The sequence below is a fragment of the Mauremys mutica genome, chromosome 5 (assembly GCF_020497125.1).
Source record: "Mauremys mutica isolate MM-2020 ecotype Southern chromosome 5, ASM2049712v1, whole genome shotgun sequence".
In the NCBI taxonomy this organism is placed as follows: domain Eukaryota; kingdom Metazoa; phylum Chordata; order Testudines; family Geoemydidae; genus Mauremys; species Mauremys mutica.
This window is the reverse complement of record NC_059076.1, coordinates 140,846,803-140,872,682: the sequence shown is the minus strand read 5'-3', so window position 1 is coordinate 140,872,682 and position 25,880 is coordinate 140,846,803. Positions and strand designations below refer to the sequence as shown.

General features: G+C 51.0%; 1 protein-coding gene across 1 annotated transcript in view; it reads left to right on the top strand.

The window, feature by feature from the left end:
- The window catches only part of LOC123371421 (ventral anterior homeobox 2a-like), a 48,774-nt gene extending 23,917 nt beyond the window's left edge, over positions 1–24,857 (top strand). The window contains exon 3 of the mRNA XM_045019024.1: positions 23,913–24,857. Coding sequence (XP_044874959.1) covers positions 23,913–24,392 — 480 coding nt within the window. The 3' untranslated portion in view covers positions 24,393–24,857. The remainder of the gene's footprint in view (positions 1–23,912) is intronic.
- Positions 24,858–25,880: the final 1,023 nt, after the last annotated feature.

Below are 25,880 nucleotides of genomic sequence, written 5' to 3'. Positions count from 1 at the left end.
TTCGCAGGGCAGCCTGTTAAATAATAATCGTAAAAAAAAACCCTGCCCAGCTCTGCCCATCAGCCTGGGCTGCGGCGCTGCCTGCTCCCAGCCTTGGGCACTTTACAAAGCAGTGGCCCAGGTGAACCTCCGTCTTGTCAGTTCCAGCATGGGCGGGCGCCGTGAAGGGGGAACCTTCCCGTCAGGATGCAAAATTCAGGCAGACACTGAAGGCCCAGACATTTAGGAAACCTTCACTGTCAGGAGCGGGGAGACGTGCAAAGAAGGCTTAACAGGAGGGATCACACGCCCGTCACGTAGGATGAGGAGGGAGGAGACAGGTGCAACAGAATTTCCGTCCGGTTTGGCGTGCGGGTTGTGATGGGGAGGTAGAAACACGCCCCATTCCTGCTAACGCCAGCCTAGGCGAAAGGCATTTCATGGGGGTTGGATGATACCAAATATATCGAGAGAGGGCAGATCCTCAGCGGGTACAAATCGCCATGCCTGTCTGGCCCAAAGAGAGACAGTACGGGGATGTGAAGGGAAACACTCGGTGTGTAAATGGTCGGCATACGGAGAGATCAGGAGCGTGTGTGAGAGCTACCTTCTGACTCGAAGAGCAGAATGGTGGTGTGTGCAAGGCTACCGTAACGGTGATAAGATAAACTCTAGAGTCGGGGGAGGGATAGCTCAGTGGTTTGAGCATTGGCCTGCTAAACCTAGGGTTGTGAGTTCAATCCTTGAGGAGGCCACTTAGGGAGCTGGGGCAAAAATTGGTTCTGCTAGTGAAGGCAGGGGGCTGGACTCAATGACCTTTCAAGGTCCCTTCCAGTTCTAGGAGATTGGTATATCTCCAATTATTACCTTAGGTCCTCAACTGATGTCAATTGGCATAGCTCCACTGAACTTAATGGAGCTTCACTGATTTACACCAACTGAGAATCTGGTCATCTAGACTATTTTTGCTTTTGTGTGACACTTCAAATTGCTTAAAGTTCTTTCTTTCTTTCACAAGAGTGGAAACTCCCCTTTCAAAGGCATGGTCATTAGATAATCTTGCCATCGTAATTACATTAGAGTTGGTGGAGTTGCTCCGGATTGACACCACCGTCCCCGAGGGTGGAATTTGTCCCACTGATTTTGGGGATGTTAGTCTGGAGTTACCCCAATCTCACCACGATCAGAATCTGGCCCTTTTTTACATCTGGACATTTTTGGGGAGGGGTTTTGTAACTAAAATTGATTTTGTTCAAAGACCACAAAGCTTGGCTATGGCCCCAAATGTTTCCAAAATTGGGCTCCCAGATTTCAGCTCAGCGCATTAGGGAGAGATGGGGGCAGCCAAGGAATTTGGATCCAAACTTGCCCAGAGTCTGAGGTGGATTGTGGGAGCCAGGGGTTGGATTTGGGTCCACCTGATGTTTTTCCCCCCTCTCGTTGGCTGGTCCATCTCTGTCTCCCTTCTGTCACTTTGCCCGGTGCTCCCGCTGGGTAACTGGTTGCGCCCCTGGCTTGCGTCCCACTTAGCTAGCTTTTCTCCTGCTCGCTCGCTCTTTCTCCCGTTCTCTCCTGATGAGTAGTGTGTAGATTAGTGCACTGGATGCAGCCTAGCTCCCAGGCCAGGTCCCTGACCCTACAGAAGCCAGACCCAGGGGAGCTGCAATCCTGTGCCTCGCTCCTGGAGCGGGATGCGTTTGGGGCCCTCAGATAGATTCCCCTGATTGTTCTGTCATGTCAGAATCGAGGCAGCAACTGGAAGAGGAGGGAACGGGGGTTCCCAGGCACCCTCAGCACCCCTGACGGAATCAGACCGCGGCCGTGGGCAGCAGGTGAAATGCGAGGCTTTCACCAGGCTCACTACTCCATTGCAGCACTGGTTTGGGTGCAGTCGTAGGGGGACCATATGTCCCAAAACAGGACAGTGTGTGCCCCCCCTGCCACTTGGCTGGCCCGAGCCACTTGCCCAATCCCCCCCCCCCCGCCATTGGGCTGGCCCGAGCCACTCGCCCAATCCCCCCCCGCCATTGGGCTGGCCCGAGCCACTCGCCCAATCCCCCCCCCCATTGGGCTGGCCCGAGCCACTCGCCCAATCCCCCCTCCCCGGGGGGGGCTGCAGACAGAGCTTGGGTGAGCACCGATGCACACACTAGATAGAGTGATCATTTTCCCCAAAGGCTGGAACTGGCATTGCTGCTCTCTCTAGCCCTGCTTGCCCTGCGCCTGAGCCCTGCCTCCCTCCCTGCACGGGGCTGGCATGGCCACTCGCCCCCCACATGTTGCTCCACCCCCCCGTTTGCTCTTGCCAACTGGTTACGTTGTCTTGTCCCCAGGAAAAGGCTCTCCAGCTGGTGGCGTGGCTGCTTCCCCCCAACACACAGCCCACACTAAGGCTGTAGGCCTGAACGCCCCAAGGAAATTGCCTTAGTATAGGCTGGGACGATTCTGCGTGAGCATGGTTACCGTATGGTGCCGTTCGCTGTGGCCTGTATTGGATGAGCTGGTGGGTGGGGGAGAGGCCTACGTCTGAGTGGGACGGGGGGGATCAGTGTTTCCAACACCCCCCAGCATGGCCAGTGCTAGCACCAACAGGACCCTGCACTGGCTCCCCCAGCTGGGAGACTGAGCTCCCTTCCAACACCCATAGGAGATCCCTCCTGCCCAGATGTGGGGCTCGTTGGTGGGACAGCACGGGGGTGGCTTGTGCTGATGCTCTCTGGGTTTTGCCCTGTCTTGGGGAACCAGCTCCTAGAGCTGCCAGCTGCCTGCTCTCTTCGGCACCAAACTCTTGTGAAAATTGGAGGATGTGTGTTTATAGAACTGCCCCGAGGCGGTGTCAGAGGCAAAGCTGGAGTCGCCCTCTGCATGGCAGGCCCTGATGCCAGCCCAGAATGTTACCAGCCCACGCTGTCTGCCGTGACAAGAGACAGCCCTTTAATTTCTCCAGCCCTTTCCCAGAGGAGCAGGACTTGGCTTCCCCCCCCGCCCCCCGCCATCACCCCACCTTGCCAGCGATGTATCCAGAGATGTTTTCACTAAGGAAAGAGAAGGAAATTTCCCCAACAGAAATTCCAAGAAAAATTTGTTTCCAATTGTTCATTTTGGAACAAAACAAAAAATGCAATTTTGTTTCAAAATGAAACTTGTGTTTCAATTTGTTTTCATTTTGATGATATTTTTATTATTTCTACATTATTTCATGACATGTCAGTAGTAGTACATAATATGACATGTCACGTTATATTGTGACATTGCTGACATAATATGATAGTCAAAGTATTCTGATCATTTTATATTATTTTATTATACTTTAAAATCATTATGAGCAGCTGTTGCTTAACACAGATTTAAATATCTTATGTTCTAGATCAGGGTGTCTCTTATTTGTGTTGTAATGAAACAGTGTGATGCTTTGACACTTTCAAGAAGAAAATAAGATAAATACTCAGTGTATTCATTAGAGCAGCAGTTGTTGTCAATATCCTAGACAAATGAATCCAGGCTAACACAAGGAGAGGAGAGGGCAGTGGGTTGCGGTGGTGAGATGAGGCTGTTATGGTTAGGGCCCTGTGACGATCACAATTTCATGGATGGTGTGTAAATCTGAAATTAGCCCAATCCTGAGATTTTCCCAGCAGCCTTTGCTGCTTGGAACACAAGCAGCTGTGGCCTCAGTGGGGAGGCAGGAGCTGGCATCTGCGCGAGCTAGTCTCTGGCTTGGTGCAGCTCGTAGTGTGTCTTCTAGGCAGGGGTGGTGCTCACACGAAAATGGTCGCCAAGCCCCCGCTGGATTGCTGCTCTGACATGATGCTGCTGCCGCATGCTTTGAGCCATGCTGAGAACGAGACCTGTAAGTGTGGATGCCCGTTTTCACCTCTCCGTTGTTGGAAAAATCGCAGCAGTTCTGATGAGACTTGACGGCCGTGCATATTCCATGAAATTCTATCATTAACCAGTGACACTGCCGGGATTTTCTTAGGGACCAAACTGTGGTTCTAGGTCTTGGAATGAACGAGTGGTAAAAGAATAGGAAAGATGGCCTGATGGATAGGGGATTAGACCAGGGCCTGCTTCAGGTCCCAGCTCTGCTACAGACTCCCTGTGTGACCTTGGATGAGTTACTTAAGGTCCCAGTTCAGGACAGTCCCAATAACTTCAGTGGTGCTTAAATGCTATAATAATGAAAAGTGATTTTTTTTCTGAATTGGGTTCTAAATCTCTCTGTGCCTGGTCAGTAGAAGAGGGACCATAATTCTTCCTTGTCTTGGGATTGTCTCTCGCTAGGTGTATGCGCAGTGGCCACCACAACAGGGTCTGGATCTTATCCAGGGACCTGAGGTGCTCCTATATTATAAACAATAATAAAATCAGGTGCCACCTAGATCTAGGGACATCCAAGCTCTCATTCTGTCCTTTCAAGGGGCAAAAAATATCCCTCGTTTCCGGTGCCTCTGAGCTTTGATGAAAGTAGCCAGCAATGAGTTTGGGTTATTTTGACCTCCCTCATCTATTTGAGATACAGCTTTAAATATGAGACTCCAGCGGGTGGCTCATTTCCGATAGCCAGTGAGGAACCTCCAGCTGGGTTCTCTGAGCAAGTCACTTAGCGTCTCCCAAAAACAAGCTTTCAGAGGCCACTAGCTGGAAATCTGAACACCCCTGTTCCTGCAAACGCTGCGTAGGGGCATGTGGCATTAGCGCCGCATTTCTCTCCAGCTGGGGACCAACATCATTGCAATTGCTCCTACGTGCTTCTCTTCAGAGGTGGGGGGGGGCACTTGTGATTTTAATGTCTGAGCTCTTCTTGCCCTCTCTGTTCCCCTTGATTGTTTATTTGATTTCCCCCTCGTCCCCCGGAGCAATTAATGGAAGGATCTGTTGGAAGCGGAACCAGGGATGGGGGAGTGCAGGGAAGGGCTTTTCACTGGCAGTAAAAATGGGGAATAATGATCCATTCAGCCTGTATTTCCCCTCTCCAACGGTGCCTAATTAAGCTGCTAACTCCGACAAGCCCCTTTTCATGGCGACCCCTCCCCCCCAACACACCCTCCCCGCAAGAGTAAAATGTAATGGAGCCGCTTAACTCCACGATGGCGAAATTCAAACAAAGCTCCCCCGAGGGCGACCCTCTCTGCTGTGTCCCCAGGTGATGGCGGGGAAGGGAAGGAAGGTGGGAGTCTGCCTGGGGCTCCTGGTGGGGGGAATGCAGTGTGCCCCCAAACGCATTTCATCAACCAGTCCTAACAACCCTAATAACAGGACTCCCTGCTCCAGCCGCCGGTTGGTCTGTCATGGAAACGTGTGTACCTCCCTTGCCTTTCCTCTGGTGGTTGCTGGTTTTTTTATTTGTACTGGGGTAGCAGCCAGTGGGCCCATCTGAGATCAGAGCCCTGTTGTGCAAGGTGCTGTACACACACATACGAATGGAGTCTCTGCTGCAGAGAGCTCCCAGTCCAGCTAGAAGGGATGGGGGGTGGGAGAAGAAACAGAGGTGAAGGGAAGTTGTGTTAATTGAGGTGGAACATCTGAGCGAAGGCGTTAACATAACCCGGTCACTGGCCAATATCCGTTTTAAAGAAGGTCTGGGGTTTGGCATACAAAGACTTTAGGCTATTTAGTACCGTGGCACCATTAAAAATCCTTAACCTTTTATTGAAGACACAGAAAAAGAAGGGGAAGCAGGTAAAGCCTTTGAAATGTAAAGTGGTTCCTTGTTCCCTTTCCCGTTAGCTGGAGAGAGTTTTTAGAAGGAAACTTCCCCTCTTTGATAGTCTCTTAGATGGCACCAAAGATGGCGAACGCTGTCTTTTTCGGGGAAAAGAGAAGTGAGTTGAGATAGGCTGGAGCTGATGTTGTTGTTAAAGTTGGATCCTGTTTCATCCCAGGTGGTGGCTGGGATTCATCTGGAGCTGGTCGAGGTGGTGATGTCATGTGGGTCCCTCTCTCTGGCCTGACCTGGTCAGGACATGTCTTAGGATCAGGAGGATGAAGGCCCAGAGTCCCAGGAGATGGTGGGGGTGGCAGGCATGATGGTGAAGCTCTTGCCAGTAGCCAATTTTTCTCCTCAAAGTCTCTTTCTTTAAGGACTCCACAAAGGGAGTGGTGGGTGGAATAGCCCGACCCCTCATTATTTTGTCCACCAGTTAGGTCTAGTTTCCAACACACCAGTTTGTATTTGCTAATTTCTGGTTCCACACTGTTCTTGTTTACCAGGCATAATCTTGACCCAGTCCTTGAACTATACCAGTTAGGAGGCCTTTTTTTTTTTTGATTGATTTAGTCTTTTCTGTCTCTTTTTCCCATCAACGTTTGTTGTTATAGGTTGTTGTGACGACTTATAAACTTTCACTCACATTTTACAGTTAAACTCACAATTATGGTAAATTTGTAGGCCCAATTATCACAACAGTGACTCGTTCAAGTTCACGCCGTGGGTCAGTTTCAGAGCTGGGAACCAGGTTCCCCATTGCCCCATCCAGTGCTGTGTCCCTTGGACCATGCTTCTTCCCTTGCATTTGTAAGTTAGATTTGCGTGGATTTGAGTAACTCTTGTGGGACGCGAAGTGCTTGTTTATCTGCGCATTAGTATGTCTGTTGGGGAAGCCAATCCTTCTACTAGAATATTTCTGTGGGTCACCATGTTTAGCATTAAGAGATCTCACCTTGTCTGAATGGCTCTCTGGGCCATCCCGTTACTCAGTGGGTATTTTGGCAAAGAGGTGATGACTGACATGGCTGGGTTTTAGCAAATTCCTGAAAGCGCACTCGTCAGAGTTGAGGTCCTTTGTCAGTGATCAGAACCTGTGTGATTCTATGTCCCAGACACTGAGATTTGATGTGGGCAGCTGCCATTCCACATCCTCGTGTTTGTTCGCTTTGAAACTTCCATGAAGTCAGAGTAGTAACCAACTGGCAGTAAATTCAAACAAGTCCTGTCTTTGCCGTGGTCTGTCTAGGATCTCCACGCTGATTTTATTGGCTGTGCTTTTCAGAAGCAATGACGTACCGAAGAGTCTGTTATCTAAGCACTCAGTCCAGACTGGAGCAAAACGTCTCTTGCCCTTTGCTCGCATTTGTTAATACCTACATGAGGGTCACGTATTTCAGAGTTCCAGAGATTTTAAGACCAGAAAGGACCATTGTAATTATCTAGTCTGACCTCTTGCATAACATGGGTAGAGCGTCTGATTTTAGGGTTTAACCAATGAACACCATTAAAACATCCCAATTATAAAGTAAAATAAAATTAAAATAAATAAACATTTGGTGTTTATCCAATTAGCAGCGGAAAAGCACCTCAGATGGTTTTGGTATCTAAGGTAGGTTTTATCTACACGGAGCAATAATGCAGACTTCGGAGGGGGGTGATTTATAAAGCACACTAACGTGTTGCTCATTAATTGGTCTGTGTAGACCCTTCTGGTGCACATTAGAGGTTCCCTCATGTGCTTTAACATAGTGCTGATTGAAAGAGTACTACGTTAAAACGCACAAGGGAACGTTACAAAGAGATTAGTCATTAGAGTATATACTTTTGTAATGAGCAGTGTATATAATATGCATTAGTTAGTACAGTATATGCAAAGAGAGAGCCCTGACATCTACATAAAACTCAAAAATTGCTAAAAATAAAGCCTGAAAAATTAAATTAATAAATCCTGAGTGATGGAAGCCCTAAACACAGGCCATAACTATGGTTGAGCTAGAGCAGGGGTAGGCAACCTATGGCACGGGTGCCGAAGGCGGCACATGAGCTGATTTTCAGTGACACTCACACTGGCAGGGTCCTGGCCACTGGCCCGGGGGGCTCTGCATTTTAATTTAATTTTAAATGAAACTTCTTAAACATTTTAAAAACCTTATTTGCTTTACTTACAATAGTTTAGTTATATATTATAGACTTACAGAAAGAGACCTTCTACAAACATTAAAATGTATGACTGGCACGCGAAACCTTAAATCAGAGTGACTAAATGAAGACTCGGCACAGCACTGCTGAAAGGTGGCCGGCCCCTGAGCTAGAGCGTATCTTTTAGAAAAATGTCTAATCCTGATTTAAAGACTTGAAGAGATGGAGATTCCACCATGTTCCAAGGCCAGTTGTTCCAGTGCTTCATCACCCCCAGTGTTAAAGTTCTGCACCTTATTTCTAATGTGAATTTATCTAGCTTCAGATTCCAGCCCTTGGGTCTCATTCTGGCTTAGTCTGCTAAGTTAAAGAACCCTCTACAGTCGGAAATCTCTTCCCCATGTAGGTGATGTAGACCAGGGGTCTCAAACTCAAATGACCCCGAGGGCCGCATGAGGACTAGTGCATTGGCCCGAGGGCCGCATCACTGACACGCCCCCTTGCTGCCCCTGGCCCCACCCCCAATCCACCCCTTCCATGAGGCCCCGCCCCTGCCCTGTCTCTTCTCCACCTCCTCCCCTAAGCGCGCGGCTCCCGCTCCCCACTCCCACTCCCTCCTGGAAAGTGCTAAGCGCCACCAACAGCTTTTTCAATGCACTCTTCCAATCCTTGAAATATGTCACGTCCCGTTGTGATACCCTTCAGTGGCATTAAGTCTAGCAATTCTTCAGTTATATTCAAATTGCAGTCCACACCTCTAATGAACACTGCACACTGTGCGGTATCTGATACATCTGTACTCTCATCAAGAGCAATTGAAAATACTTCAAAGTCTTTTGCCATTTGAATCAATTGTTTTTGCACATTATCAGCTAAATCCGTTATCCTGCAGGCAACTGTATTTGCAGACAAGCTTATGCCTTCAAAAACTTTCTTCCTATCAGGACATAAAATTTCACTGGCCTTCATAAGACATTCTTTTATGAATAAGCCTTCTGTAAAAGGTCGCGATGATTTAGCTATCATTTCGCTTATCACAAAACTTGCTCTTACTGAATCTTCGCTAGACTTGTTAATCCCTGAAAATAAATTTCTTTGCTTGGCAAATGCTGCTTTAAGTTGCTGAACTTTTTCCTCTCGGATTTTTCCGGTGAATGCATCATATTTTTCACGGTGCATCGTGTCATAGTGCCGACACACGTTATACTCCTTGGGAACAGCAATCGTTTGCTGACAAATAAGGCATTGAATTTTATCTTTTACCTCTGTGAAAAAATATAAATTCTCCCATTTGTCTTGGAAAACTCTCTTTTCTTCCATGAGTGTTCTTTTTTTTGACGAAGTCATTTCCAAGCAGTTTTAATAAATATATACACTCAGTAATGCACCTCACTCAAAGGACAAAACACGCACTTAGATTTACTGCCTAAGGCTCTGGGCTGGAGTTTGGGTGGGGGAGGGGGTCTGGAGTGCAGGCTCTGTGCTCGGTGCAGGCTCCAGGCTGCGGCAGGGGGTGGGGGTGCAGGCTTTGGGACGGAGTTTGGGGATAGAAGGGGGTGCAGGGGTGAGGGCTGTGGGGCTGAGGGTGAGGGGTTTGAGGCATTGGAGAGGCTCGGGGCATTGGAGTCTCAGGACTAGGGGAAGGGCAGCCTGCCCTGGCCCTAGTGCAGGGGGGCGCTAGGACCCTGAGGCAGCAGGTGATGCCGGAAGCCGGCATAGCGGCGGCGGAGTGGAGTCAGCGTGAGCTCCCGGGCAGGCTACCAGCGGTGAGGGGGCAGCAAGTGGGGGCCGGGAGACACTGGGGGGAGGCGCGTGGGGGCGGCAGGTGGGGCCAGGGGAGAGACCCGGCCCCAAACATTGGGGAGCAGCGCGCGGGGAGCTTAGGCACAGAAAATAACTCGGGGAGGGGGCGGGGGTGAGGGGAGTTTGGCGGCGACAGGAAGTAACTGGGGGAGCTCCGCGGGCCGCAGGGAAGAGCTCCGAGGGCCGCATGCGGCCCGCGGGCCGCATGTTTGAGACCCCTGATGTAGACTGTAGTCAAGTCACCTCTTAACCTTTGGGATATGCTAAATTGAGCTTCTGAAGTCTCTCACTGTAAGGCAGGATTTCCAGACCTTGAATCATTCTTGCAGCTCTTTTCTGAATATTTTGCAACTAGTCAGCGTCTCTTTTGAAGTGGGGCCAACAGAATTGAACACAGTACCCAGTAATGGCCAGATACAGAGATAATACCACCTCCCTACTCCTTCTCAATATTCCCTTGCTTACGCATCCAAGAACCATGTTAACCTTCTTAACCACAGCATCATCAGCTCATGTTCAGTTGATTATCTACCATCACCTCTATGACCTTTTCAGAGTCATTGCTGTCCAGGATAGAGTCCCCCATCCTGTAAGTGTGACCTACATTCTTTGCTCTTAGATGTGTGACCTTGTGTTTGGTCATATTCAAATAGATGCTGTTTGTTCCTATCACACTGTTTGATCCTGATTGCTCTGTATAAGTGACCTCTCCTCATCATTATTTTCCACTTCACTCATCTGTGTGTCATTTGCAAACTTTACCAGCAATGATTTTACATTTTTTTCCAGATCATTATTAAAGATATTGAATGACAATGGGCTAAGAACTGATCGCAGTAGGGCCCCAGTAGAAACTTCCCCATTGGATGATATTCCCCAGTTACAATTACTTCTTGAGATCTATCAGTTAGACAGTTTTTAATCCATTTAATATGGGATGCATTGATTTTGCATAGTGCTGACATTTTAATTATTTGGAATTAAATCAATTGCCTTACCGAAATCTGCCTATAATGTCAACGCAGTTACTTTTCTCAACCAAACTTGTCATCTTATCAAAGAACAATATGAAGTTTGTTTGACAAGACCTATTTTCCATAACACCATGTTGGTTAGCATGAATGATGTGACCATCCTTTAATTCTTTATCGAGTGAGGGTTCAAAAAAGAACTAGATAAATTCATGGAGGATAGATCCATCAATGGCTGTTAGCCAGGATAGGCGGGGATGGTGTCCCTACCCTCTGTTTGCCAGAAGCTGGGAATGGGAGATGGGATGGATCACTCGGTGATTCCCTGTTCTGTTCATTCCCTCTGGGGCACCTGGCATTGGCCACTGTCAGCAGACAGGATACTGGGCTAGATGGACCTTTGGTCTGACCCAGTCTGGCTGTTCTAATGTGAGTCCGATATCAGCCATTCCACATTTCTGCCTGAGATCAATATCAGGCTAGCTGGCTTATATTTAGCAGGGTCATCCTGTTTATCTTTTCAATATTGTCACATTAACTGTTTTCCCAATCCTCTGCCCCACCCCCCAGTGTGCCCAGCTATGCAAAACTGAGTCTCAGTATATGAAATTAATATTAATCAGTATCACTTTCAGCTAATACTGATCTATTTATTGCACTTGCTCAGGGTGTCTGCTATGTGTAGTATTATTATTAATTATTTGTATTACATTTGCGCCCGGGGGCCCCAACTGAGCTCCATCTATCTGTCTGTCTTAGATACTTACCTGACCCCATTATGGTCATATCTGAGCCCTCACAATCTTCAATGTATTTATCCTCACAAGGGTAAGGGAAAGATCAGGGCCCCATTGTGCCAGGCTTTGTACAAACACCTAATGAGAGGCTGTCCCCTGCCCTGAAGAGTTCACAGTCTAAATGAACCAGACACACAAAGTCTGGGAGGGGAAACCGAGGCACGGAGTGGGAAAGTGACTGGCCCTAGGTCACCCAGCAGCTCAGTTGCTTAGCTGGAAATAGAACCCAGGTTTCCTGAGTCCCTGTTTATTGCTGTGTCCAGGCTGCCTCCCCAGACTGTTATTTATATTGTTGTATTATGGCAACACCTAGCGAGGATGGGGAACAATTTGACCTGATTTCTATTGCACGTGGGCCAGACTCTCAGATGCGGTGCGGCTGCTTCGTGTCAAGTCCCTGGCAGCTGGCTACAGAGGTAGCACATCTGGACCAGAGAGGATCACACCATGTGAGGGGACCCTCTGACAGCATAGAGACGACTGCACCCTGTCTTGCTATCAGCGGAACAGGGAAAAGGGGTGGAGCTTGTGCCAAGGGGGCGTGGCCTGGATGCCCCTGTGTCACGCCTATCCCCGGCTGTGACTTCGGCATTTGAGCATCCCCGTATATACCTCTCCTGGTCGAACTTATGAGAGTTAAACACAGTGACCACGGTCTCCCTTTCGCTCATTCGTGCCTGCCAGGCTTAGGGATCCCCAGGCAGACGCCAGTGACCAAACTCCAGGGATCCACGTCCTTCATGAGATGCACCTGTAGGCAATGCAACAGGCTGAGTGCAATCATAAGGGTTTCAAAGTGATAGGCCAACGATCATGGCTTGTTGCTGCTCGAAGGTCTGCTAATGTTGGTCTGCCCAGTGCCAGACAGGGTCAATCCCCTGCCGTCCCCGGGGGGAGCGTAGCGACTGTCCGTCGGTTTAGGGTCAAGGTTTGTCAAAGACTTTGTCGTCTCTTGCAAATCTCTGCAGATCGCAGAGCAGACGTTTCAACCATGCCTCTTGATCGGCAGAGGAGCCAGCTCTGCACAGCTCCCATCCAGAATGCAGGTCATTCTAGACTGCAGTCACCGGGCAGGCGTGCAGCTTGAGCAGACATACCTGAGCTAGCGTTAGTCCAGCTCGCTTGGGCCACGGAGCAGGGAGGCTGTGGCTGCAGGAGTTTCAGAGCAGGCGCTACAAGCCCGTATGGAGCCCTGAGTTTAAGCCCAGAGACAGCTGGGTGGGAGTGGTCCTGGCCTCAGAAGTGAGCAAGATACGGAGATAGGTGACACGTAGGTATTGTCGACCCCTGGGACAGTGTCTCAGTGCTTCCTCCCCAGCGGCTTCAGGAACAGGGTGACAGAGCAGAACTGGGGGGCGATATTCAGTGAAAGTCATTGCCAGGGGGGCAATTAACTTCCCTCTGTGTCTTTGAAAATATGCTACAGGAGAACAGCCTGGTAGCCGAGGAGAGGTTGCCCACGGCCACTCTGAGTGTGGGCCTACAGGAAGGGTCTCCTCCAGCTTGGTGCTTTGCATGGCTTGCATCAACTAACAGGAATGTTTTATTTAAATTGCATGGAGAAATGCACATCCATCCTTGATTTGGCTTTTCATCTGCAGCTGTAGAATTACACTAACATATGGGTTTTACCGTTTCAGTAGCTCTCCTCTGTATTACCAAATTCAACGTTTACTTTACCTGCTGGATTTTTTCTTGGTGGGTTAGAGTTACTGGTTTGTTTGTTTGGGTGCAACTCTAGAGATGCTTAGGTGAAGTTTAACCGGGATCAGAATGCAGGCTTTAAAATCGTGTTCTCCTTCCCTAAATCCTAGGTGTTCTCCGACATCCAAGAATTCTCCTGGCTATGTCTATACTTTCCATTGGCAGTTACCAGTAAACATCTTTTTAACTAACTGCTTAAGTTAGCAGGTTTCCAGGTGGTTTATATGCATTTACTTTGTAGAAAATTATTGGCCCATATCCCCAAAAGGAGTATGATTTTTAAAAGCAATTGTCAGAGTTTGTTGTGTTTATACGGATATTTTATTGCTTGACTATGAAACAAGTTTTGCCTTTGAATTCTATACCATTTCCTTAGCAACGGGGCTCTATATCTTCCTTGGAAAAACCCCATGCAGTGCTCCAGTCCCTAACTTAAAGGCTACAGCTCTGCCATGAATTCTTAGCAGCATCCATCCCTCTGAAGCAGTAACAAGAAGGAGATTTGTATCTCTATATCTTTTAAGCGTGTAGCTTTAATGGCAAATGTGATTTTTCTTTTCAGCAGCATTAATGACAAATGTGACCTGATGCTGGGCAAATGTTTCTCTCATCTCAACGGCACTGAGTGCACTGGAATTATTCGCTTTTCAGGAAACCTTTTATTCCTCGTCTGAACAGATGATTCTTTTTGAGAAAGTGCCAGATGTTAGCGAGCTGTTTACTCTGTGCAGAGTCACTTAGCGCTCGCACTGCATTCCGCTGGCTCTAGAGATACCCCTGGCTTGGGGTCAGGAGAAATGAGATTCCTGAAGCAGTGCCTAGCAGTGCGGTGACTCCCTGGTGTGGCGCCTCCTGCTGGTCGTCCAGGGAATTAGCCTTTCCAGCCTCTGGAGTGCCCTCTGTTGGCCGGTGTCTTGCTTGCCGCTGGGCCTGAGTTCCTCCTGAACCCCACTGCCCCTTTCCTCCGGGGTGCTGCCCCTTGGTAGTACCCCCACAGATCTGGGTCTCTCCTCCCCTGGGCCCATCCCCACCTCGCCTCAGTCTATGGCCACTGCCAGTCATCGCCTAGCCCCCGTTCCCTGAGGCAGACTGCAGCGTAAGTGCCACTCATCACCGGCAAGGGGGGGTTGGACCTGCTGCCTCTGCCTGCCCTTGGGCTGCCCTCTGCAACCCCAGTGCCTTGTGTGGCCTTTAACAAGGCCTGAGGCCTGGGGAGTTTCTAGGCTGGAGCTCCCCAGCTCCTCGGGCCTTCCCCCAGCCCTGCTCCAGTCTCGGTACCCTGCTTAGCTCCTAGCAGCCGGGCCCATCCCTCTCCACATCTAGCGAGAGACTCTGTGTGTTCCTGGCCCACTGTCATAGAATCATAGAATCTCAGGGTTGGAAGGGACCTCAGGAGGTCATCTAGTCCAACCCCCTGCTCAAAGCAGGACCAAACCCAACTAAATCATCCCAGCCAGGGCTTTGTCAAGCCTGACCTTAAAAACCTCTAAGGAAGGAGATTCCACTACCTCCCTAGGTAACCCATTCCAGTTCTTCACCACCCTACTAGTGAAAAAGTTTTTCCTAATATCCAGCCTAAACCTCCCCCTCTGCAACTTGAGACCATTACTCCTTGTTCTATCATCTTCTACCACTGAGAACAGTCTAGATCCATCCTCTTTGGAACCCCCTTTCAGATAGTTGAAAGCAGCTATCAAATCCCCCCTCATTCTTCTCTTCTGCAGGCTAAACAATCCCAGTTCCCTCAGCCTCTCCTCATAAGTCATGTGCTCCAGCCCCCTAATCATTTTTGTTGCCCTCCGCTGGACTCTCTCCAATTTATCCACATCCTTCTTGTAGTGTGGGGCCCAAAACTGGACACAGTACTCCAAATGAGGCCTCACCAGTGCTGAGTAGAGGGGAATGATCACATCCCTCGATCTGCTGGAAATGCCCCTACTTATACAACCCAAAATGCCATTAGCCTTCTTGGCAACAAGGGCACACTGTTGACTCATATTCAGCTTTTCGTCCACCGTAACCCCTAGGTCCTTTTCTGCAGAACTGCTGCCCAGCCATTCGGTCCCTAGTCTGTAGCAGTGCATGGGATTCTTCTGTCCTAAGTGCAGGACTCTGCACTTGTCCTTGTTGAACCTCATCATATTTCTTTTGGCCCAATCCTCTAATGCAGGGGTCCCCAACCTTTTCAGGACCAGGGACCGGTCATGCCTGCGGAGGGAGCGCTCGTCCCGCGGCTCGGGTAGACCTCCCGCAGGCGTGCCTGCGGGAGGTCCACCGGCTCTGGTTGAGCTGCTGCAGGCATGACTGCGGACAGTTTGCTGGTCGCGCGGCTCAGCTGGACCGCCCGCAGGCATGCCTGCGGCAGCTCAACCAGAGCCGGTGGACCTCCTGCAGGCGTGCCTGCGGGCGGTCCAGCTGAGCCGCGCGACCAGCGAACCGTCCGCAGTCATGCCTGCGGGAGGTCCACCGGAGCCCCGGGAGCAGCGGACCTCCCGCAGGCATGACTGCGGAGGGAGCGCTCGTCCCGCGGCTCGGGTAGACCTCCCGCAGGCATGCCTGCGGGAGGTCCACTGGGTCGGTTCGCGGCCCGGTTTGTAAGAGGCCGCGGACCGGTACCGGGCCGCGGACCGGGGGTTGGGGACCCCTGCTCTAATGTGTCTAGGTCCCTCTGTATCCTATCCCTACCCTCCAGCGTATCAACCACTCCTCCCAGTTTAGTGTCATCTGCAAACTTGCTAAGGGTGCAGTCCACACCATCCTCCAGATCGTTAATGAAGATATTGAATAAAACCGGCCCCAGCACCGACCCTTGGGGCACTCCACTTGATACCGGCTGCCAACTAGACATGGAACCATTGATCACTACCCGTTGAGCCCGACCATCTAGCCAGTTTTCTATCCACCTTACCGTCCATTCATCCAGCCCATACTTCTTTAACTTGCTGTCCTCTTATAAGGGCCAGCTGGGCCCTGATTGGGGTGTGGCCACACCTGTGGCTGGTTCCCCAATCGGCCGAGGCTGGCTGCTTTCCCCAGCAGCAGCCCTCTCGCAGCCTCAGCCCTCTCCCAGGGCTGATTTCAAGCCCTTCAGGGCGGTAGCGGGTGGCCACCCCATTACATAGTGTGTCTAATGTATTTAAACTTATCTGGCCCCCTTATCGTCATATCTGAGCAGCTCCCACTCTTCCATGTACTGATCCTCAGTACAGCCTCACAGTGATATTAGCCCCATTATACAGATGGGGAAACTGAGACTAAGTGACTCGCCCAAGGTCATGCAGATCCGGGAGTTCAACTAGGTCTCCCAAGAGACAAACTAGTATCCTAAGCAATGGACCATCCTTCCTCTTCTGCTGAACCATCCAGCCACGCGTCGCATGGGCATAGGGCATTCCACATACACGGCTCTCTGCCCAGCATCTTGTAGATCTAGACCTGTGTGTAGCCGGGACTTAAATATTTGTGTGAAAAAATCTATTTCCGCATCTCCAATCACCTTGGCATGTAAGCCCCGTTTACCAGCCCAGACCTTGTGCATGACAAAGTCTGAGTTGGAATTTTCCATGGGCTTATGCTCGAGGGTTATAGCAGATTCAGAACAATGTCCCTTTTTAAAGAATTGCTACAGGGTGTTTGCCTGGATTCCTGGATCTGAGTTCTGTAGGGACTAGTTTGAGCTGACGTTGGTGGAACAAAGCTTATAAAGTCAGGGACAAGCGTCATACCTGAGTATATGTGCTGTGTATGGGGATGCAATGGGAGCCTTTGGTGAGGGGTGAAGGGCTGATTCTGAGTGGGGAATACGTTCTTTATTTGTGAAGTGTATTTTGAAGCCCATAGAGGCTGGCAAAGGCTCACAGCAATCTAGGAGATCAGAAGTGGGTTCTGCTAGACTGGAACATAGAAATTTCCACACCTGATCAGATCAGGGGGCCATCTAGTTCAGTAATCTGCCACCAGCACTGACCAGCACCAGCCAGTTGAGATGAAGCCCTTTCGTGCTGGACAGTTATGAAGTCGCCTGCGAATGGGGGAAGCTTCTTATTAGCTAGAGTTGATTGGGAAATGATTTTTCCCCCTGTGAAATATTCATGGAGTCATAGATTGGAGTCATCGAGTCTGACCTCAGGCCAGAGAACTTCCCCACAATAATCCCTAGAGCAGAGCTTTTAGAAAAACATCCAATTCCCATGAAACCCAAACCAATTGTTATGTTTGTTTCCATCAAAAATTCTCTCTGAAATTTGGCAGGTTTTCATTGAAAAACCCAAAATACTGAGAATCATTGCAACTGACAATGGAGCACTGGGGGTTTAAAACAGAAAAGTTTTGATTTTCAGTAACCAAAAATCGGGGGAAAAATATAAATTTGGCATTTTCAGCAAATTTTTGACAAAAATGGACATTTTTTCCCGCAGAAATATCCATTTTGTCAAAAACATTTTGATGAAAATTTTCTATCAGCTTTATCCCTAATCCTAGCTCTTCAGAAGACGGGTCATTGTCTGAGGCATGAGGGCTGACATCCTGTAAAGGTTTTACTCTAACTCATATATCTGCTATTATTTTTATCCACATAGGGCTTTGTTTTCAAAAGATCGCGGCTCCCACCTAGCACTGCGGTTGCCAGAGAATGACGACTCTGTTTCATGACAACTTTAGAGGTTTAGAGATTTGATTTTGTTTTGCGCTGGAATGAAACCGAAACCTTCCAGACGTTTCCATGAAACAGAATTGTGTCAAAACGTCTTGGGTTGGGATCAAAAAGGTCCAGTTTTCTCTCTCTCTCTGGAGGTGACCAGAGAGTTCACCCTGAACCTTCCCATCAAAAACGTTGTTAACTTCGAGATCTTCCCGTGAAACATTTCTGCTTCACGAGACAGCCTCGTTTTCTATGAAAAAACGTTTAATCAAAAATGCGCCAACCGGGACCAAAAGAAGTGGCCAGGTCAACAGGCCCAGTGCATGATGGGTGCTGACTCTGAGCACTTTTGAAAACCTGACCCCACTTGTGGTGCTGAGGGCTTGATGCTCTGAGTCCAGAGCTCTTTTGTAAGTCTGCCCCTAAATAGCTCATTCTTTTTATATCCTGTTAAGTTATTTGTAGGGATGGGTGAATTGATAGCAAACGGCTTGTTTGTCTAACAGAGCCCTCCTTGTATGTTGTCTGTCCACTGATCACAGGTTTGACAATCCTCTCTCTCATCCGTCTCTCTGTTCCATATGGAGCATAGAACCTTCCCCCCGCCTTCCATCTCTGGTCTCCTGCTGCTGCCGCCTTAGCTTCTTCCCATGTTATTTTAACAGTACTATTGACATTATAATAATTACGCTATTGCCCACTATCTTCTTCTGGATCCATCCTAATGTTCCCGAGTTATTTTTTAGTGACCGTGTACATTGTTCAGAGGTCTCCATTGAACTGTCCGCAATGAGAGCCAGGTGTTTCTCCTCAGGGGAACCCAGCGACGCAGCGGGGCAGTTCGGTGTGGATTGCTTTGCACTTGTGGATACAGAATCTCAGCTGCTACTGGCCTGCTCATTCACCTGGATTTGTGAACCTTTCCTGGAGTGCCTTCCGATCCTTCCCGGATCTGATTGACCCACATCATTCATGGCATCAAGAATCTATTTATAGTGTTACAAATCCCTGGCCCAGAGGACTTCACAGGTATCTCTAAATATGCCGTGTATACCCCTTGGCCTGGACTTTACAATGAGAACGCTGATCCTTCTGTCCCCAGTCCAGAGCTTCCCCTTAGCTCTGGACCGGGTGTTTGCCTTTGTATTGTCCTTGAAAACAAACTGATTTACAAGCCCTAAATCACAGTGAAACTGGTTTGGTGAACACCACAAAACTAAGAGCACAGGGAAAGGGCAGGCCAGTGGTTAGCATGCAAGTCTGCAGCTTTGCAGGTGTGAGTTCAATTCCTACCTCTACCACAGCCGCCTTGATAAGTCATTCAGGCCTAGATCTGTAAAGGAGATTTAGGTGCTCAAATCTCATTGACAATCAGTGGGATTTAGATCCCTAAGGGCTTAAAACACTTTAAAAAGTGAGCTTTAAGCTCTTGGCATTGTGATGCTGGGTGCAGCAATGCCCTAATACCTTTACAAATCTGGCCTTAGGCTCGCTCAGTGCCTCAGTTTCCCATGTTGGCAATCTCAAACCTCAGACTCCAGTTCAGTAAGGGAGTGTCTGAGGCTTCCCTGAACCTTGCAGGGAAACCTTGAACCAGCGGCTGGAGTTGGCATCAAACCCGAGAGGCATTTGTAGCTTGACACGAAAGGAGGTGAAACTGGACAGACTGTGCCTTGCACTGAAAACTCAGCAGTGCTCAGTCAGGTGGGTGCAAAACCCAAAGGAAAAGTTTGCACACAGCTCTGGGCAGTAAACCTGGGCTTTGCTGGGGCAGAGCGTTAGCCCCCTCCCAGCTGCAGTGTAGCTACCCCCCATGCGCTACTGGACTGCAGCAGGAAGAGTCGCACGTTGAAGGGTTTGCTGAAGCCTAGTGCCGCTTTGTTACGGTAGGGTTAGCTCAGCCGGGCTGCCTGGGAAGCGCATGGTTCAGGTGGGGTTTCCTTGTGACACCAAGCTGGGTGTTGCAGCGTCCTGGCTTGAGGCTGAAAGGTTTACACACAAAAACCAGCAGAAGGAGGGATGATCTACACTGCGGCGGGGAGCGGGTCTCCTGATCTGGGTAGACAGACCAGCGCTGCCAGCTCCACCCCACCTAGAGTGTTAAAACACTGCGGCAGGGGTGGGGGCACGGGCTAGCCAGCTGAGCATGGCCCCGGGGGATCAGGCAGGCCTTGTGCTGCCCCCATCCGTGCACGAGCCCGAGGCCACCGGTGACCTAGCATGGGTCTGTCTACCTGGGCTTGGAAGCTCGCCCGCGGCTGCAGGGTAGACACACCCGCTTTGCTGCTGGACGGTTATCCAGAATAACAGCACATGGAAGGCTTTGCTCAAGGGTGCTGCTTTGGTACTGTAGGGTTAGCTAAGCCAGGCCCTTTTGTTATTGTAGGGTTATGTGAGCCATGTTGACCCACCAGAGAAAAGAGCCTGGACACTATTTATACGCTGAAATATACAAGACCTTTCTAAACAGTGACATTTGCTGCAAGCCTGGGCACCCCAGCGTCTGATTGCAGTCCTTTCAGTCCTGTTCTCTTCGGCGGAGGGGACAGCAACCACCATCTAACCAGGTCAAAGAACAGATAGCCAGGCTGGGCAGGGATGGTGTCCCTGGCCTCTGTCTGCCAGAAGCTGGGAATGGGTGACAGGGGATGGATCACTTGGTGATTCCCTGCTCTGTTCATTCCCTCTGGGGCACCTGGCACTGGCCACTGTCGGCCGACAGGACACTGGGCTGGATGGACCTTTGGTCTGACCCACTGTGGCCGTTCTTATGTAGATGCGTGCCTCTGAATCTGCTTACTAACAGAAAGAAAAGAGATGGCTGAGCCAGACACATGACTTGGAAAGAAGCCACTTCCCTTCCACCACAGACTCTTCTGCGAGCCCCGGCCATGCCCTGCCTCTGGCCTGTTAATCGGGGTGGATAAAAACTGACTTAAAAAAAAGAGAGAGACTCTAAATCAATGTAAGTTAAGTTTTATAGCTGTTAAACAAATATAGCTAGATATGGAGTATCCTCCTGGTTTGCAAGAAGCAGCACCACCTTTCGTGTAAAAGTTCTATTTAGTTAAAATCGGCATGTTCTACTGGTTACCAACCAATGAATTAACCTGGTGTTAGGAAAATAGCTAAAAAGCACAAATGCAAAGCTCAATAGAAACACAGGTTTCCTGCCTGCTGATTTAAATCAGGGTTAAAACAGGTGATTTAAATCACTTTGATTTAAATCCACCCACCCTGCTATTAATGGGAGCAGTGAATGTAAATCACCAGGTGCGGGGAATGAGCCCCTTAGATCTTTAATTACCCCCTTGCATCCTTATTTGTAAGCTTGTCCGGCCTCGAGCGGTACTGAGCTCCCACTGAACTGAACAGGATCGTATCCAGGCGCTCAGCACCTTGCAGGACTGGGCTCCCTGTGGGTTTCACACTCGCTTGAGAGCCCTGGGAAATGAAACCCACTTGTTATCCCCAGGAAGGACAGAGTGTGGGACATGATCCCCCCTCCCCCACAGCCCAACCAAAGTGTCTCCTTGCCCCTGGCTCAGAGGGACCAAGCCTGGGGGGCCAGAAGGGGCTCAGTGTCTGTGACCTATTCGGTTTGTCTCCCGAGCCCCCCGTTCCCACCCCCGTTTATCCCCAGTGCTGCTTAGAAACGGGGAGAGTCCTGCCCAGCCCTGTGCAGGGAATTCCCCAAGAAGCTCTTGCTTTGTGGGCAAGGGCACACAGGAACCAGGGCCCATCCCAATGAGTTGAGAGGAATCTCCCCCTCCCCAGGTTGCCATGCCCTCTCCGCCCCTCTAGCCCCTCGCTGATCCCAGGGATTGTGCTGCTGGCCCCAGAAAGAGACGCTTTTCTCCCAGAGATCTCAGTGCAGCTCCAAACTGGCCACTAGGTGGTGCTAGGGAGGGGCAGCAGGTGGGTGCCGCCCTTCAGGTGAGCTTTGGACCTGCACTGTGGGGTTCATGAGGTCCTGTCTCAGCAGTTATAGCCTCTGTCCGCAGGCCTGGTGCCGTTCAGCCCAGAGGCCGGGTATCGTCTATAGGATTTGCCTAACAGTGGCCAGTGCATGTTGCTTCGATAGAAGTTACTGGCCCCAGCATGCATCAGGCTGTGCTATATCATGGGAAAGGGTTTTCCCTCCTGACCCCAGCTGGTCTGGTGCCCTGGAGCATGAGGATCTGAAGCCTCTGTCCCGCCTGTCTTAGCAGGTGTCACTGCAGATGCTATTCCTGCCGTATAAATCTCCCAGGCTTTATCTAAGTCTGCTAAGCCACTTGCCTCGCTATTATCTTGGGAGAGGGTCCAAGACCCACTCCTTGCCCGTGGTCCAGCAGCTCAGTGCAGCAGGTCTGAGGGTGTCAATGGGTGTGTGAGGGCTGCGGGTTATGATGATGCGAGTCCTGCTGGCATGATTTGTCAATGACGTGGGTAAGTGAGATGCTCACTGCCCACAGTGCTAGAATTTAAAAACAATTGAGATCTATAGTCTGACTGTCCGTCCATCCGTCCCCATCCAACCCCCCGCCTCATCCACCTCATCTATCTCCCTATACAGACCCCTCCCTTATCTGTCTGTCTTTCCATCTCATCTCTCTTCCTGGCATCTCGGTACCCGCCTCTCGCTCTGTCGCACTTCTCTATCAGGGGCACAGTCAAGTGGGTCCTCGGCCCTTTGGCGTCTAGGCAGTGAGGTCAGAGCAGGCCTGGGTCGGCCACGGGTCAGAGGCAGAGCAGCAGGAGGAGCTGGTTGCTCTAGGGTGGCTGGGCTGCCTGGATTGGGAGGAAAAACAGAGACTTGGGATTTCGAAGGGCAAGTGTCATCCAGGGGTTGAGGCAGAGCCTGCGGTTTTGGTGTAGCCAGGGGTGGCTCTATGTTTTTTGCTGCCCCAAGCACGGCAGGCAGGTGGCTTTCGGCGGCACGCCTGCGGGAGGTCCGCTGGTCCTGCGGATTCGGCGACATGCCTGCAAGAGGTCCACCGGTGCCGCGCCATCAGCGTCCCTGCCGCCGAATTGCCGCCAAAGCCGCGGGACTGGTGGACCTCCCGCAGGCACAGCACCGAAAGCCGCCTGCCTGCCGCCCTCACAGCAACCGGCAGGCTGCCCCCCGCGGCTTGCCGCCCCAGGCACGCGCTTGCTGCGCTGGTGCCTGGAGCCGTCCCAGGTGTATCTGGAGCCCACTGAGCCTTAACCCAGCCCCACTCCTTATTTCAGTGAGAGGTGGCCATGTGCTGAGAGCTTCCACTCTGGACATCTCCAGAGTCCAGGCACGTCCAGATCCGGGGGTCTGGTTCAGAGATTTCAAGGTCAGCAGAGGCCATTATGATGATCTAGTCTGACCTGCCGAACACAGGCCAGTGACTGCCACGCCCTGATTCCTTCCTCAAGCCCATGTCTTGTGGTCGAGCTAGCGCGTGTCTTAGAAAGAGACACCAATCTCGCTTTGGACAGTCCCCGATGGAGAATCTGCCACGTCCCTTGGTTTGGCCTGGGACAGGGCGCGTGCTCAGCTACAGAGGTCGGTTCCAGATCCGGAAGCAGATCCACCAGAGCTTGGGGCTGCTCTGAGGTCTGGTTTGGTCCCATCTCTCTCGCTATTTCTACCCAGCCATCGCATTGCGCTCTGGGTAAATGTGCTGAGCGGCTAATGGGATCCCTCCCCCAGACAGCTTGCGGTCTAAAGGAACAATGGATACAGCCCAATGGGCAGCCCAGACGCACATCTGCTGGATCCATTTATCCCTCCACCTGCCACGTCCCGCCCTTGAGTGCTCCATGTCGCAAGGGCATCTTCTCCCCTGGGGGGACACAGCGTTTGCCACGGAGGGTCTTTTGCTCCAGATTTTGCTATCCCCTGGTGGCTGGAGACCATTGTCTCTCTGGCTCCTGGGAAGGTGAGTGGGTGGCTGGGCTGCTGAATCCATTTGCTCTAGGACGTTTAACACATTGTGACAGTCTCTTTCTCTCTCTCTTTTCCCATTCCCTCCTTTTCTCTCACTCCCTCTTTCTCTCCTTCTGCCCTTCTTGCTTGGTTGCTCTTTCTTCTTTTCCTACTTCCCGTTGCGTGCTCTCTCCCCATTCCCCCTCTTCCCCCTCGCCTCCTTCCCCCTGTTTTTCTCTCCTTTCCACTTCTGCTGCACTCTGTCCGTCTCCCACCCCCTGCCCAGGTGAAAGTCTGGTTCCAGAACCGGCGCACCAAGCAGAAGAAGGACCAGAGCAGGGACTCTGAGAAACGCTCGTCCTCCACCTCCGAATCCTTCGCCACGTGTAACATCCTCCGGCTCCTGGAACAAGGGAGACTTTTGTCCGTGCCGGCCCCTTCCAACTTGCTCTCTCCAAATGCGAATCCCATCGGGAGCCCTGCCGGGAATGGATCCAGCCTGGCTCCCTCTGGCACCACCTCGCCTGGGCTGAGCAGTGGAAACAGCCCTCCTGGGACAGGAGCCTTCAGCCTGCAGGTCCCGTCGCTAGCATCCTCCTCTTCCTCACCCAGGCTCCCTGCCACCCCGCTCTGTTTCAGCGGCCCGCTCCTGGGCAGCCTGCATGAGCTACCCAGCGGCTACGGACTGGGGAGCTCTGCCTTTGAGCCTTACATGCGGCTGGAGAGGAAAGACAGTCCTGTACCCAGCAAGAAGCCGAGTCTTTAACTAAAACCCAGTGTCAAAATCACCCCCACCCTGTCTCCCGCATGGGGCTGTTCTGTGGCCAGTGGAATTGCAAAGACCGTTGAACAAATGTCCAGGTGACGTGTGTGTGACTGTGTGTTCCTGTCACGGAAATAAAAATACAGCTGCAGGCAACACCCTGTTTGACATGCTCGACTCGGCAGGGTTCCCCAGGGAGATGCACAGGGAAACCGCTGCTTCTGGGGGCCCCCCGATCCCCGATTGCTAGAGGGTCAAATGTGCCCCTCTTCAGGGTGCCAGCCAGGTAGTATTTATACACTGATGCTCTGTCTCTTGCCGTCGGGTCCAGGGTGGGGGAGCGAGGGACGGGGGAAGGTCGGCTGGCACCATGTGTTTTATTCTGCCTTTGTTTGCCATGGAGTGAGACTGCGCGGTCGCTGTGTGATCTATTTGATTGCAGGAGCCAAAAATCATCCAATACCCTGGATATGGAGCCAGACCTGGACTGAGGCCAAGTGGGACTGGAAACCCCTGGCAGCTAAAGCCAATCCCAGGGGGTGGGGTGGGGTGGGGGGGTTGAGATGTTACAGAATTCAGGGGTGGGGTGTGACTTTGGAAGAGCAGATCCCCGCTCCTGCATGTTGGGTAGAGAGGCAGTGGGAGCTAGTGGTTAGAGCAGAGACATGGGCGTCAGGGCTCCTGGGTGCTATTCCTGGCTCTGCCTCTGGGCAAGTCCCCATTGTGTGCCTCAGTTTCCCCATCGGTAAAGAACTTTGTGCTCCTTTGTTTAGGTGGCTTGGGAGAGTTTGGGGAGCCCATCGCAGGAGGGGGAGGCTCAGAGTCCAGTCTCTGTGATCTTGCCTTAATCTGTCCCTGTTGCACACGGGGACAGCACGACTCTCGCTTGGTTTGTTAATCCCATCAAGCTAGGGGGGTGCGCTTGAAGGAGGAAGCAGGTACTGAACATACAGGCTGGCGTTGGTGCCAATGATCCCTTCAGTCGTCCGTCCCCCCCCAGCACTTTTGGCACAGAGAAGAGTGGGACTCAGAGAGCCCCTTGCACAGATCCCGGTCCCCCCCGTCACTGTTCTCCTGCACTGCAGAGAGGCCTGGGGGCTTCTGGCAGCTCTTCTGCAGCAGTGCAAACGCAGGTTCCAGAGCAGCAGCTTTAAGGATGGACCTGACCCAAAACATTGCATCCCCCCCAGGCCCAACAGGGGTGTCTGGTGTCTGGATCAGCAGCCGTTGGCTTTTGACAGGGTCTATACCCAGCTGGGAAATGAATGGGGAGCCCTGCCGGTTGTATACAGCTTCTTAACAAACAGTCTCGGGATAGTCACCAATTTCATGTATCACACCAACCGCCCAGGGTCCATGCCCACTTGCCAAGCAGGATAATAAACACTGCTCCCAGGACGGCTGCCAGCCTGGACAATACGGCTGCTAGAGGACACTGCCACGCAGGGATGTTAACTCACGTTTTGACGGCTTTTCTGCTAGGGACATGGG